This window comes from Aotus nancymaae, unplaced genomic scaffold, assembly GCF_030222135.1.
Source record: "Aotus nancymaae isolate 86718 unplaced genomic scaffold, 86718_ANA_hifiasm-v0.15.2.pri h1tg000028l, whole genome shotgun sequence".
Taxonomy (NCBI): domain Eukaryota; kingdom Metazoa; phylum Chordata; class Mammalia; order Primates; family Aotidae; genus Aotus; species Aotus nancymaae.
The window spans coordinates 12,947,297-12,957,448 of record NW_026988441.1 but is presented as its reverse complement, the minus strand read 5'-3'; the positions used below and the strand labels follow the sequence as shown (position 1 = coordinate 12,957,448).

Genomic DNA, 10,152 nt, shown 5'->3' with positions numbered 1-10,152 from the left:
GAGCGGGGGCGGCTCCCAGGGGGAGGGCATGGGGGGGCTGGGCCACCGTCCTCATCTCGCGTGGGCGGGCTCCGAGGGGGGTCCCTTCAGCCCTGGGGGGAAAGGGGGCGGGCACCCCGGCTCCGCCCCACAAACAGGGTGCTGCCTCCTGGCGGCCGAGCGCCACCAAAGCGGGTGATCCAGATGCGCTGTGACTTTGCGGGGCGGTGTGGTTCACCAGAGAAAGAGGACCAGGCGCAGAAGGCTTAATCCGGGGGAGGAGACACAGGGGAGCCGACTAGGGGAGGGCGACCCAGAATGGGAAGAGTGTGAGGCTGGGGCACAGGCTGGGGAAGAGGGTCTGTCAAGGTGGGGGCCTGGGGAGGGTGTCAGTGGGAGGAGGAACAACAGGACACCAGAGAAATGGAGGAGTCAGGAGGCAGACACCTGTAAGAATTGTTCTCCTTTACTGAGCACCTCCCTTGTGCCAAGCAGCCTCTTGACCCAACACCCTGCGACCCAACACATTTACTGTCCCCAATTTACAGATCCAGAAACTGGGCCCAGAGTGAGCCAGAGGTCCTCGCAAGGACAGAAGCAGTGCCGTGCCTTAGCTGGGGTCAGCTCTGACGGTCTCCAGTGTCCATGCTCTTGACCCTTGTGCCATCCTGCCCCTCACGGGGTATCCAGGGGTGCAGGTGGTGGTGGCAGTAGACGCAGGGTCCCTCAGCACTCAACGCCGTAGCGGTCGAAGTGGCGCAGCAGCAGGCTGATCTCCAGGTGCACGGTGCCACCAGCAGCTGTGTGCAGGCGATAGCGGTCGGCACCACTGTAGATGGTGTCCCCATGCAGCAGCTGCGGCCCCCCACCCACAAAAGCCCGTGCCAGCTGCTCCTGCCAACTGCCCAGGGGCCGCCATGTGGGGCAGGCCAGCTGGTGGGTGCCTGGGCTGCTGGGCACATGGCAAAATCCATAGCCTGCAAGCTGGCAGCGGCCAAAGCTGTCCTGGGACCACACCTGGAAATGGAGCCGGGGCCAGCCTGTAGGAAAGGAGGGAGAGGGGACAGAAGGGATGGGTGGGGACCAGCCTCCTGCTGCTGCTTCCCTCCTCCTCGATGCCCACTGGGCACCCCAGGGCCAGTCCCTTCCTCTCTGGGTTTCTGTCCTAGGGTTTCCAACCCAGCCGCCTTTCTAGGCTCCCACCCTCTCATCTACCCTCATACAATGGCCAAACAGATCTTTCCAAATCTATGGTACTCCCCCTGCTCAAGATCCTTCCATAGCTCCCCAGTGCCCTTGGTATAAAGCCCAACCTCCTCAACATTCAAGGCCCTTCTCATCAGGCCTCTGTTGACTTTCCTCTCTGTGGTCGCCTCCTCCATGACCCCATGTTAGGGCAGCCCATTGCTCCTCCAGTCCCCAGGTCACCATCCTGGGCCTTGTCAGGGACGCCTCCTGCCTTCCCTCCCCAAGTCCCTGCCCTGTTCTCTTTGGGTCCTTCTTTCTTGCTTTTTTCTCTCTCTCTCTTTTTTTTTTTTTTAGTAGACATGGGGTTTCTCCATGTTGGTCAGGCTGGTTTCAAACTCTGAATCTCAGGTGATCCGCCCGCCTCGGCCTCCCAAAGTGCTGGGATTACAGGCGTGAGCCACCGTGCCCGGCCTTTCTTGCCCTTCTCTAATCCACCTTCCACCTGGCATCTGAAAGCATCTTTCTTTTCTTCTTTTTTTGAGACGGAGTCTCACTCTGTCACCAGAGTGGAGTGCAATGGTGTGATCTTGGCTCACTGCAACCTCCACCTCCCAGGTTCAAGCAATTCTCCTGTCTTAGCCTCCCAAGTAGCTGAGACTACAGGTGTGCACCACCACATCCAGCTAATTTTTGTATGTTTAGTAGAGACAGGGTTTCACCATGTTGGCCAGGATGGTCTCAATCTCTTGACTGCGTAGTCTGCCCGCCTTGGCTTCCCAAAGTGCTGGGATTACAGGCATAAGCTACCACGCCGGGCCTCTGGAAGCATCTTTCTCTCCTTCCATAGCTCTGCCCATGTCCTCAGAACACAGCTTGGCTCCTCAGTCTGGTAGTCAAAGCTGTTGGAGATCCAGCCCCCATCTCATGTCATGCTGAGCCCCTTCCCCTGTGCTAGGCCCTGTTCTAGCTAGTGGGGGCCACGGCGGACATGAACATGGATGGCAGACAAAAATTCCTGCCCCTGTGAAGCTGATGTCCTAGCAACCAATGTAGTAAATAAGCGAATTATAGGGGTAGATCAGATGGTGGTAATTGCTGTAGAGAAAAACAGAGTTGGCTAGGGCGAGGGTGGGGATACTGCTTTAGCAAGGAGGGGATCAAGGAAGCTTCACTAAGAAGGTGACATTTGAGCAAATGCTAAAAGGAAGGAAGGGATGCAGGCTGGGAGTGGTGGCTCACGATTGTAATCCCAGCACTTTGGGAGACCGAGGCGGGTAGATCATGAGGTCAGGAGTTCAAGACCAGCCTGACCAACATGATGAAACCCCATCTCTACTAAAAATACAAAAATCAGCCAGACGTGGCGGTGCGCGCCTGTAGTCCCAGCTACTCGGGAGGCTGAGGCCGGGGAATCGCTTGAACCTGGGAGGCGGATGTTGCAGTGAGCCGAGATCACGCACCACTGCACTCCAGCCTGGGCAAGACTCCATCTCAAAAAAAAAAAAAAAAAAACAAGGAAGGAAGGGAGTGGGCCATGTGGAGATCTAGAGGAAGAGTGCTCCCAGCCAGAGGCAACAGCTAGTGCCAAGGCTCTGAAGGGGGAGTGTCTGGTGGGGATGGTATGGCTGGGGCCCCGATGGAATGCACCTGGTAGGGACAGCATGGCCAGAGCAGAATGAGGTGGGTAGAAGGGACGGAGGTGCCAGCCAGGTGTGCAGAGCCTTGGGATGCATGGTAAGACTTTGGCTTTTTTTTCCTTCTTTTTTTTTTTTTTGAGACGGAGTTTCGCTCATTACCCAGGCTGGAGTGCAATGGCGCGATCTCGGCTCACCGCAACCTCCGCCTCCTGGGTTCAGGCAATTCTCCTGCCTCAGCCTCCTGAGTAGCTGGGATTACAGGCACGCGCCACCATGCCCAGCTAATTTTTTGTGTTAGTAGAGACGGGGTTTCACCATGTTGACCAGGATGGTCTCGAACTCCTGACCTCTGGTGATCCACCCGCCTCGACCTCCCAAAATGCTGGAACTAAAGGCATGAGCCGCCACACCCGGCCAACTTTGGCTTTTACCCTGAGTGAAAGGGGGACTAGTGGAGGGTCTGAGCAGAGACGGGACCTGACTTAGGTGTTCACAGGGTCCCAGCTGCATGTGGGGTGCAGACGAGGGGGTTGGGGAAGGGGGCCCCAGAGGCAAGGTTGCTGTCATAGCCCAGGTAAGAGATGAACTTGGACAGATCAAGGTCCAGGGCAAGAAAAGAGGTGAGAAGTGGGATGCAAGATGTATTTCAAAAGTAGAGGCAGTAAGATTTCCTGATGGAGGCTTGAATAAAGAGAAAGCACGGCTGGTGCCACCACTGGGGGAGTGGGGTCCCCAAGAGCTGAAAGGTTAGAGCTTCCCACCTCACCCACACAGCACCCAGAAAGATTTTTTTTCCCCCAGCTCCAGCTTAAAGGACAGAAAGATGATTTAAAAGTGAAATCTCGGCCAGGCCCAGTGACTCACGCCTATAATCCCAGCACTTTGAAAGGCTGAGGCAGGTGGATCACCTGAGGTTGGGAGTTTGAGACCAGCCTGACCAACATGGAGAAACTCTGACTCTTATAAAAATACAAAATTAGCTGGGAGTCGTGGCGCATGCCTGTGATCCCAGCTACTGGGGAGGCTGAGGCAGGAGAATCACTTGAACCCGAGAGGTGGAGGTTGCAGTGAGCCGAGAGCACGCCGTTGCACTCCAGCCTGGGCAACAAAAGCGAAACTCCATCTCAAAGACAAAAAGTGAAATCTTGGCCAGGCACGGTGGCTCATGCCTGTAATCCCAGCACTTTGGAAGGCCGAGGCAGGCAGATCACCTGAGGTCAGGAGTTTGAGACCAGCCTGACCACCATGGTGAAACCCCATATCTACTAAAAAAAAAAAAAATGCAAAAATTAGCCAGGTGGCACGCAGCTGTAGTCCCAGCTATGCAGGAGGTTGAGGCAGGAGAATCGCTTCAACCCAGGAGGGAGAGGTTGCAGTTAGCTGAGATCTTGCCAGTGCACTCAAGCTGGGCAATAGAGTGAGACTGTCTCAAAAAAAAGAAAGAAAGAAAGAAAGTGAAATCTCACTTGTCCATCACCTGCTCCGGCTCCCAAGTGCCTTCAGGAGATGGCTTCAGTTCCTCAGCCTGGCATTCAAGGCCCTGCATGGCCTGGCCCCTGCTACCTTTTCCCCTACTGTCCTGCTCTCCCTTGGTCCACTAGATGCCCTTGGCATACTCTCTCCTTTGAGCCTTCCACATGCAGGTCTCTCTGCCTAGAACCTTCTTCTATCTTTCTGCCTTATTAGCTTTAATGACCCTTCACAGCAAAGCTCAGAAGTCCCCTCCTCCAGGAAGCCCTCTCTGACCTCCCTGACAGAGTCAGGCACCTCCTTTGGGCTCCCACAGCCTCTCCAAATCACCTATCTTAGTCCTGCACACTCTGGCATACCACTGTCTGGAGAGAGGTTTGTCCCCCTCCATAGGATGGTTAGCTCTGTGAGGACAGGGCTGGGGGGTGCTGTCTTGATCCCCAATGTCACTCTGGCATCACCCAACAAAGGCTGTATACAGGGCAGGCACCGGGTAAACATCCTTTTTTTTTTTGTTTTTTTGAGACAGAGTCTTGCTCTGTCACACAGGCTGGAGTGCAGTGGTACGATCTCGGCTCACTGCAACCTCTGCCTCCCAGGTTCAAGCAATTCTCCTGCCTCAGCCTCCCGAGTAGCTGGCATTACAGGCACGCGTCACCATGCCTGGCTAATTTTTAGTAGAGATGGGGTTTCACCATGTTGGCCAGAATGGTCTCGATCTCTTGACCTCGTGATCCACCCACCTCAGCCTCCTTAAAGTGCTGGGTTTACAGGCGTGAGAGCCACTGTACCCGGCCTAAACATTCTTTAAATTGGTAAAATATATGGCACATTTACCTAGGCTATTTCTCAGAATCAACTTGTCTTCAGAAACCCACATTTTCTACCAGAAAGGTTTTCTGGGCTGGGCACAGTGGCTCACGCCTGTAATCCCCGCACTTTGGGAAGCCGAGGTGGGCGGATCACAAGGGCAGGAGTTCGAGACCAGCCTGACCAACATGGTGAAACGTCTCAACTAAAAATACAAAAATGAGCCAGGCATGGTAGTGCGCACCTGTAATCCCAGCTACTCAGGAGGCTGAGGCAGGAGAATCGCTTGAACCCGGGAGGTGGAGGCTGCAGTGAGCCAAGATCACACCATTGCACTCCAGCCTGGGAAACAAGAGTGAAACTCTGTCTCCAAAAAAAACCAGAAGGGTTTTCTGATGCAGCTCCTCCCTCAGTACTCATTTCCCCATTGAGCAGCGCTCTATTTTCAAGCCGAGGATTCCTTCCTAGAGAACCAGCCCTTGCGGCTCTCAGACCCTGCCCCCGGCTTCCTCTGTATTGGAGACTCTTGGTTCCTCTCTTTACTTGAATGCCACCTCCCCTCCCACCCTGACCCCCACCTTCCCATCTCCCGCTCCAACCTGGCCTCAGCCCTAATCCTACAAACTTGGGATCTACTATTGAGCAGGCCTAGGAAAGCCTTAGCTCAGCCTCTCCAGGGCCAGACTTGGCTGCCAAAGGCACCCACGTGGTATGCGGAGCAGGGACAGGTCTTGGCGTTCCTAGCCCCAGGGGCTTCAGATGCTACTGGCCCCCTCCCCTCAGCCTGGCCCCAGGCCCAGGGGTAGTACCCACCTTGAAGACCTTTGGTGGCGAAGTGCAGGTCGATGGGGTGGGACCAGTAGGCCATTTCCCCTATCTGGGGGGTGTCCACTTGCGTCTGGCCCACCTGCACACCTGATAGGAGCTTCCACGCCGCCCCTGCAACGAGAGCCAGGACATAGAGAGGTGGGAGGCAGCCACTGGGAAGGGGATGCTGCTGTGGCTACAGGACTGTGTTTCACTGTGGCATCTGCTCGTAGGGGTTACGAAGCGTGGACTCTGGAGCCAAATATCTGGGTTCAAATCCTGGCATTACTTCTTCCTGCCTGTGCAACCTTAGGCAAGTTACCTTTCTCTGCCTTAGTCTTCCCATCTGTAAAATGGGTGAGTAATAATGCATTCCTCATTGTCTTCATTTGTTTTCTTTCTTTTTTTTTTTTTTTTTTGAGGCGGAATCTCGCTCTGTCACCAGGCTGGAGTGCAGTGGCACAAGCTCGGCTCACTGCAACCTCCGCCTCCTGGGTTCGAGTGATTCTCCTGCCTCAGCCTCCCGAGTAGCTGGGACTACAGGCACACAGCACACACCCAGCTAATTTATGCATTTTTAGTAGAGATGGCGTTTCACCTTGTTGGCCAGAATGGTCTCGATCTCCTGACCTCGTGTTCCGCCCGCCTTGGCCTCCCAAAGTGCTGGGATTACAGGCGTGAGCCACTGCGCCCAGCCTGTTTTCTGTTACTCTTAACATAATATCCAAAACTGGGTAATTTATAAAGAAAAGGAATTTCTATCTCACAGTCATGGGAGACTGACCGAGGTGGAGGGTTCCCATCTAGTAAGAGCCTTCTTGCTGGGGGGACTCTCCAAAGATTCCCAAGGCTAGTGTGCCAACATGCCACTCAGGTTTCTCTTTCTCATTTTATACAAGGCCACCAGTTCCTCTCCCATGATAACGCAGTAATCCATTAACCCATTAATCCATGAATAGATTAATCCATTCATGGGGGTTCTGAAGGGATTAATCACCTCTTAAAGGCCCTACCTCTTAATACTGCCACATTGGGGATTCAGTTTCAACAGGAGTTTTGGAGGGAACACGCAGTCAAACCACAGCCCTCACAGTTTGGTGAGACAATTAAGTGAGTTAATATAAAGCCCTGGGAATACTGCAAGGGGCATAGTGAGTGTGGGAGAAGTCTTCAATATCATCTTACTATTCTCACCCCACATTTACAAGCATAGTCCAAGGATTAAGATGGGGCCAAGGGTACCCTCCAGAAGCACATCCTAAAACACAAGTAACAATTCAGATGCTACTAAGGGGTGATGATAGTTAAAATGCACTGAGTGGCTGGGCGCGCCGGCTCGTGCCTGTAATCTCAGCACTTTAGGAGCCCGAGGCAGGTGGACCATGAGGTCAGGAGTTTGAAACTAGCCTGACCAACATGGTGAAACCACATCTCTACCAAAAATACAAAAATTAGCTGGGCATGGTGGCGCGTGCCTGTAATCCCAGCTACTCGGGAGGCTGAGGCAGGAGAATCGCTTGAACCCAGGAGGCGGAGGTTGCAGTGAGCCGAGATCGCGCCATTGCACTCCAGCCTGGGCAACAGAGTAAAACTCTTGTCTCAAAAAAAAAAAAAAAAAGTAGGAAAAAAAGAAAAATGCACTGAATACTTACAAAATCCCAGATGCTATGCTAAGCACTTTAGGCAATGCATTCATTTAATCCACCCTATAGGATTCTTAATCCCCTCCTCACCCCCCAGTTTACAGACTCTCCACCGTGGCCCACATGGCCTGGCTCTTGCTCCCCTCCCTGAGTTCATTTCCCAACGCTCTCCCCCTCCCTCATCACCCTCTGGCCTCACTGGTCCCACTTCTGTCTCCCCACCTCAGGGCCTTTGCACTGGCTGTTCCCTCTGCCTAGAAAGCTCTGCTCCTGGGTGTCCCCATCCCTAGCTTGTTTTCATCCTTCAGGGCTCAGCTCACATGCTACTTCCACAGAGGAGTACTCCCTGTCCCTCTTCTCCAAACACAGGTCCCTGTCACATCATTCTTTTCATCCTAGCACTTACCACTGTCTGTAATCACAGTGTTCCTTTTTTTTTGAGAGAGAGTCTCACCCTGTCTTGGCCTCCCAACTCCTGACCTCATGATCCGCCCGCCTTGGCCTCCCAAAGTGCTGGGACTACAGGCATGAGCCACTGCACCTGGCCTCTTTTTTTTTTAATTTGGAGACAAAGTCTCCCTCTGTCATGCAGGCTGGAGTGCAGTGGCACAATCACAGCTTACTACAGCCTCAACCTCCCAGGCTCAAGCAATCCTCCCACCTCAACCTCCTGAGTAGTTGGGACCACAGGCACCTACCATCATGCCCTGCTACTTTTTCATTTTTTGTAGAGACAGGGGTCTCACTATGTTGGCCAGGCTGGTCTCAAACTCCTGAGCTCAATTGATCCTTCTAACTCAGACTCCCAAAGTGCTGGGATGGGGTGAGTCACCATGCCCAACTGCACTCATTTATTTTATTTATTTGAGAGAGTCTCGCTCCATCACCCAGGCTGGAGTGCAGTGGCATGATCTCGGCTCACTGCAACCTCTGCTTTCCAGGTGCAAGTGATTCTCCTGCCTCAGCCTCCTGAGTAGCTGAGATTACAGGCACCCGCCACCACGACCAGCTAATTCTTTTGTATTTTTAGTAGAGACGGGGGTTTTACCATGTTGGCCGGGCTGGTCTTGAACTCCTGACCTCAAGTGATCCTCCCACTTCAACCTCCCCTAGGCCAAGGTTACATTAATAAGCAATAACTGGTTTTGAACCCAGGCAGTCTATGCTCTTAACCTCAACCCTGTGCTGCTTCTTAGCTGCTATCAGCTTCACTTTCAGACAAGGAAACTGAGGCTTAAAGACGTCAAGTCCAGAGGTCTCCAATTAATAGGTGGGGAGTCAGTATTTAAAACCAGATCTGGCAGCCCATGGCCCTAACCATTACACTATACCATGACTCTACAGGGCCTCAGCTGGAAAAGCATGAAAAACACGACTTTCCTGGGGCATGGTGACTCAGTAATCCCAGCACTTTGGGAGGCGGAGGTGGGTGGAATGCTTGGGCCCAGGAGTTCAAGACCAGCCTGGGCAACATAGCGAGACCCTGTCTGTACAAAAAATAAAAATATTAGCGAGACTGGGTGGTGCATGCCTGTAATCCCAGCTTCTCAGGAGGCGAGGTGGGAGGATCACTAGACCCCGAGAGTTGGAAGCTGCAGTGAGTTATGATCACACCACCTTACTCCAGCCTGGGCGACAGAGAAAGAGCTTGTCTGTCCCCCCTCCCCTCCGAAAAACGACAGGAGCTTGAGACTCAGGTGGACAGGGTGTGGGCTGGGACTGGAGTACTCAGAGCTGATGGAAGATGAGGTTAAGAGGCTGCATTAAGGGGTCAAGGAAGGAGCGTGCAGCCTCTAGGCTAGGGGTCTTGGTGTGGAAATGAACCAGGCCTGGGGGGATACCTGTGTGGATGCCCCACTTGCAGAAGAGGCTACTTTCCGAGAAACCGCTGGCCCCTATGATCTGCCCGATCACATGCACCTCAGCCATGGCCCTGGGAGGAAAAATATAATCACAACCCTGTGAGTTGAGTGTATTATCTTCATTTGATAGGGGGGCGCGAGGGAGCGGGGAACTGAGCCTCACCAGGTAAAGGGTAGTACTAGGATTCCAAGCTACCTTCGTCAAACCCCTGGGGCTGAGGTCTTGGCCACAAATCCTAATTGCCAACCCAGGAAAGCCTGGAAAAAATGAGGGAACCCTTGTCTGGGGAGCCGGCATTTAATTCTGCGAGGTCTAAAATAACTTGAGTTCAATTCCGCGGAAGGCCCCGCCCACGAGCGCAAAATCCCCGCCTCCCCCGTCACGTCAGTCCCCCCGACCCCCCCCAGCTCCATAACGCGCATGCGTTATGACTTCAGGACCGCTTTAGCCCCGCCTTTTGGCACCGCGCATGCGTTATTCCTACCTTGGCGCCGTTAACGGTTAGGAGATGCGAACGCGGTGACGAGGTTTGTAGTTCGTGGGTTTGACTTGTCCTTTTCTCCGCGGGCGCCGACCAGGCTTGGCTCGCGCCTCTCCCAGGACCTTCCTGTCTGCGAGAGATGGAAGACGCAATACTTCTGCGGTCGCGCTCGCCTGGGGTTTCCTGCTTGTTACTGGGGCAACAGCAGGCTCCTCCCCTGACTTTGTGCCCGCCCTGCGCGCCACTGATTGGTGCTAGTCGAACGCGGGGGGGT

The 10,152-nt window shown here is 53.9% G+C and overlaps 2 protein-coding genes across 4 annotated transcripts in view; one reads left to right on the top strand and one right to left on the bottom strand.

Annotated features, from left to right (window-relative positions):
• Nucleotides 1-425: 425 nt before the first annotated feature.
• On the bottom strand, nucleotides 426-10,103 carry B9D2 (B9 domain containing 2). Of its 2 annotated transcripts, XM_012461475.2 has the most exons (5): nucleotides 9,882-10,103; nucleotides 9,560-9,654; nucleotides 9,376-9,467; nucleotides 5,898-6,023; nucleotides 426-1,019 (listed from the first exon to the last, which is right to left on the bottom strand). In XM_012461475.2, the coding sequence occupies exons 3-5, from the start codon at nucleotides 9,461-9,463 to the stop codon at nucleotides 706-708; spliced, it is 528 nt and encodes a 175-aa protein (XP_012316898.1). In that variant the 5' UTR covers nucleotides 9,464-9,467; nucleotides 9,560-9,654; nucleotides 9,882-10,103; the 3' UTR covers nucleotides 426-705. The 2 variants fall into 2 exon arrangements, with proteins under 2 accessions (XP_012316898.1, XP_012316897.1); XM_012461474.2 differs by lacking the exon at nucleotides 9,560-9,654.
• The window catches only part of TMEM91 (transmembrane protein 91), a 17,668-nt gene continuing 17,390 nt past the window's right edge, over nucleotides 9,875-10,152 (top strand). The window contains exon 1 of one of the 2 annotated variants that reach the window (XM_064381281.1): nucleotides 9,875-9,924. The gene's annotated coding sequence lies outside the window, so the exon portion shown is untranslated. The remainder of the gene's footprint in view (nucleotides 9,925-10,152) is intronic. The other variant, XM_064381282.1, reaches the window with a different exon arrangement.

What these genes read in the sequence shown, in the direction of transcription:
- B9D2 (XM_012461475.2), bottom strand. Translation starts at nt 9,463, where the DNA reads ATGGCTGAGGTGCATGTGATCGGGCAGATCATAGGGGCCAGCGGTTTC. An exon ending in CAAGTGGGGCATCCACACAG is followed by an intron (nt 6,024 to 9,375) that starts GTATCCCCCCAG and finishes CTCTCGTTGCAG; the next exon opens with GGGCGGCGTGGAAGCTCCTA. An exon ending in CGCCACCAAAGGTCTTCAAG is followed by an intron (nt 1,020 to 5,897) that starts GTGGGTACTACC and finishes CCTTTCCTACAG; the next exon opens with GCTGGCCCCGGCTCCATTTC.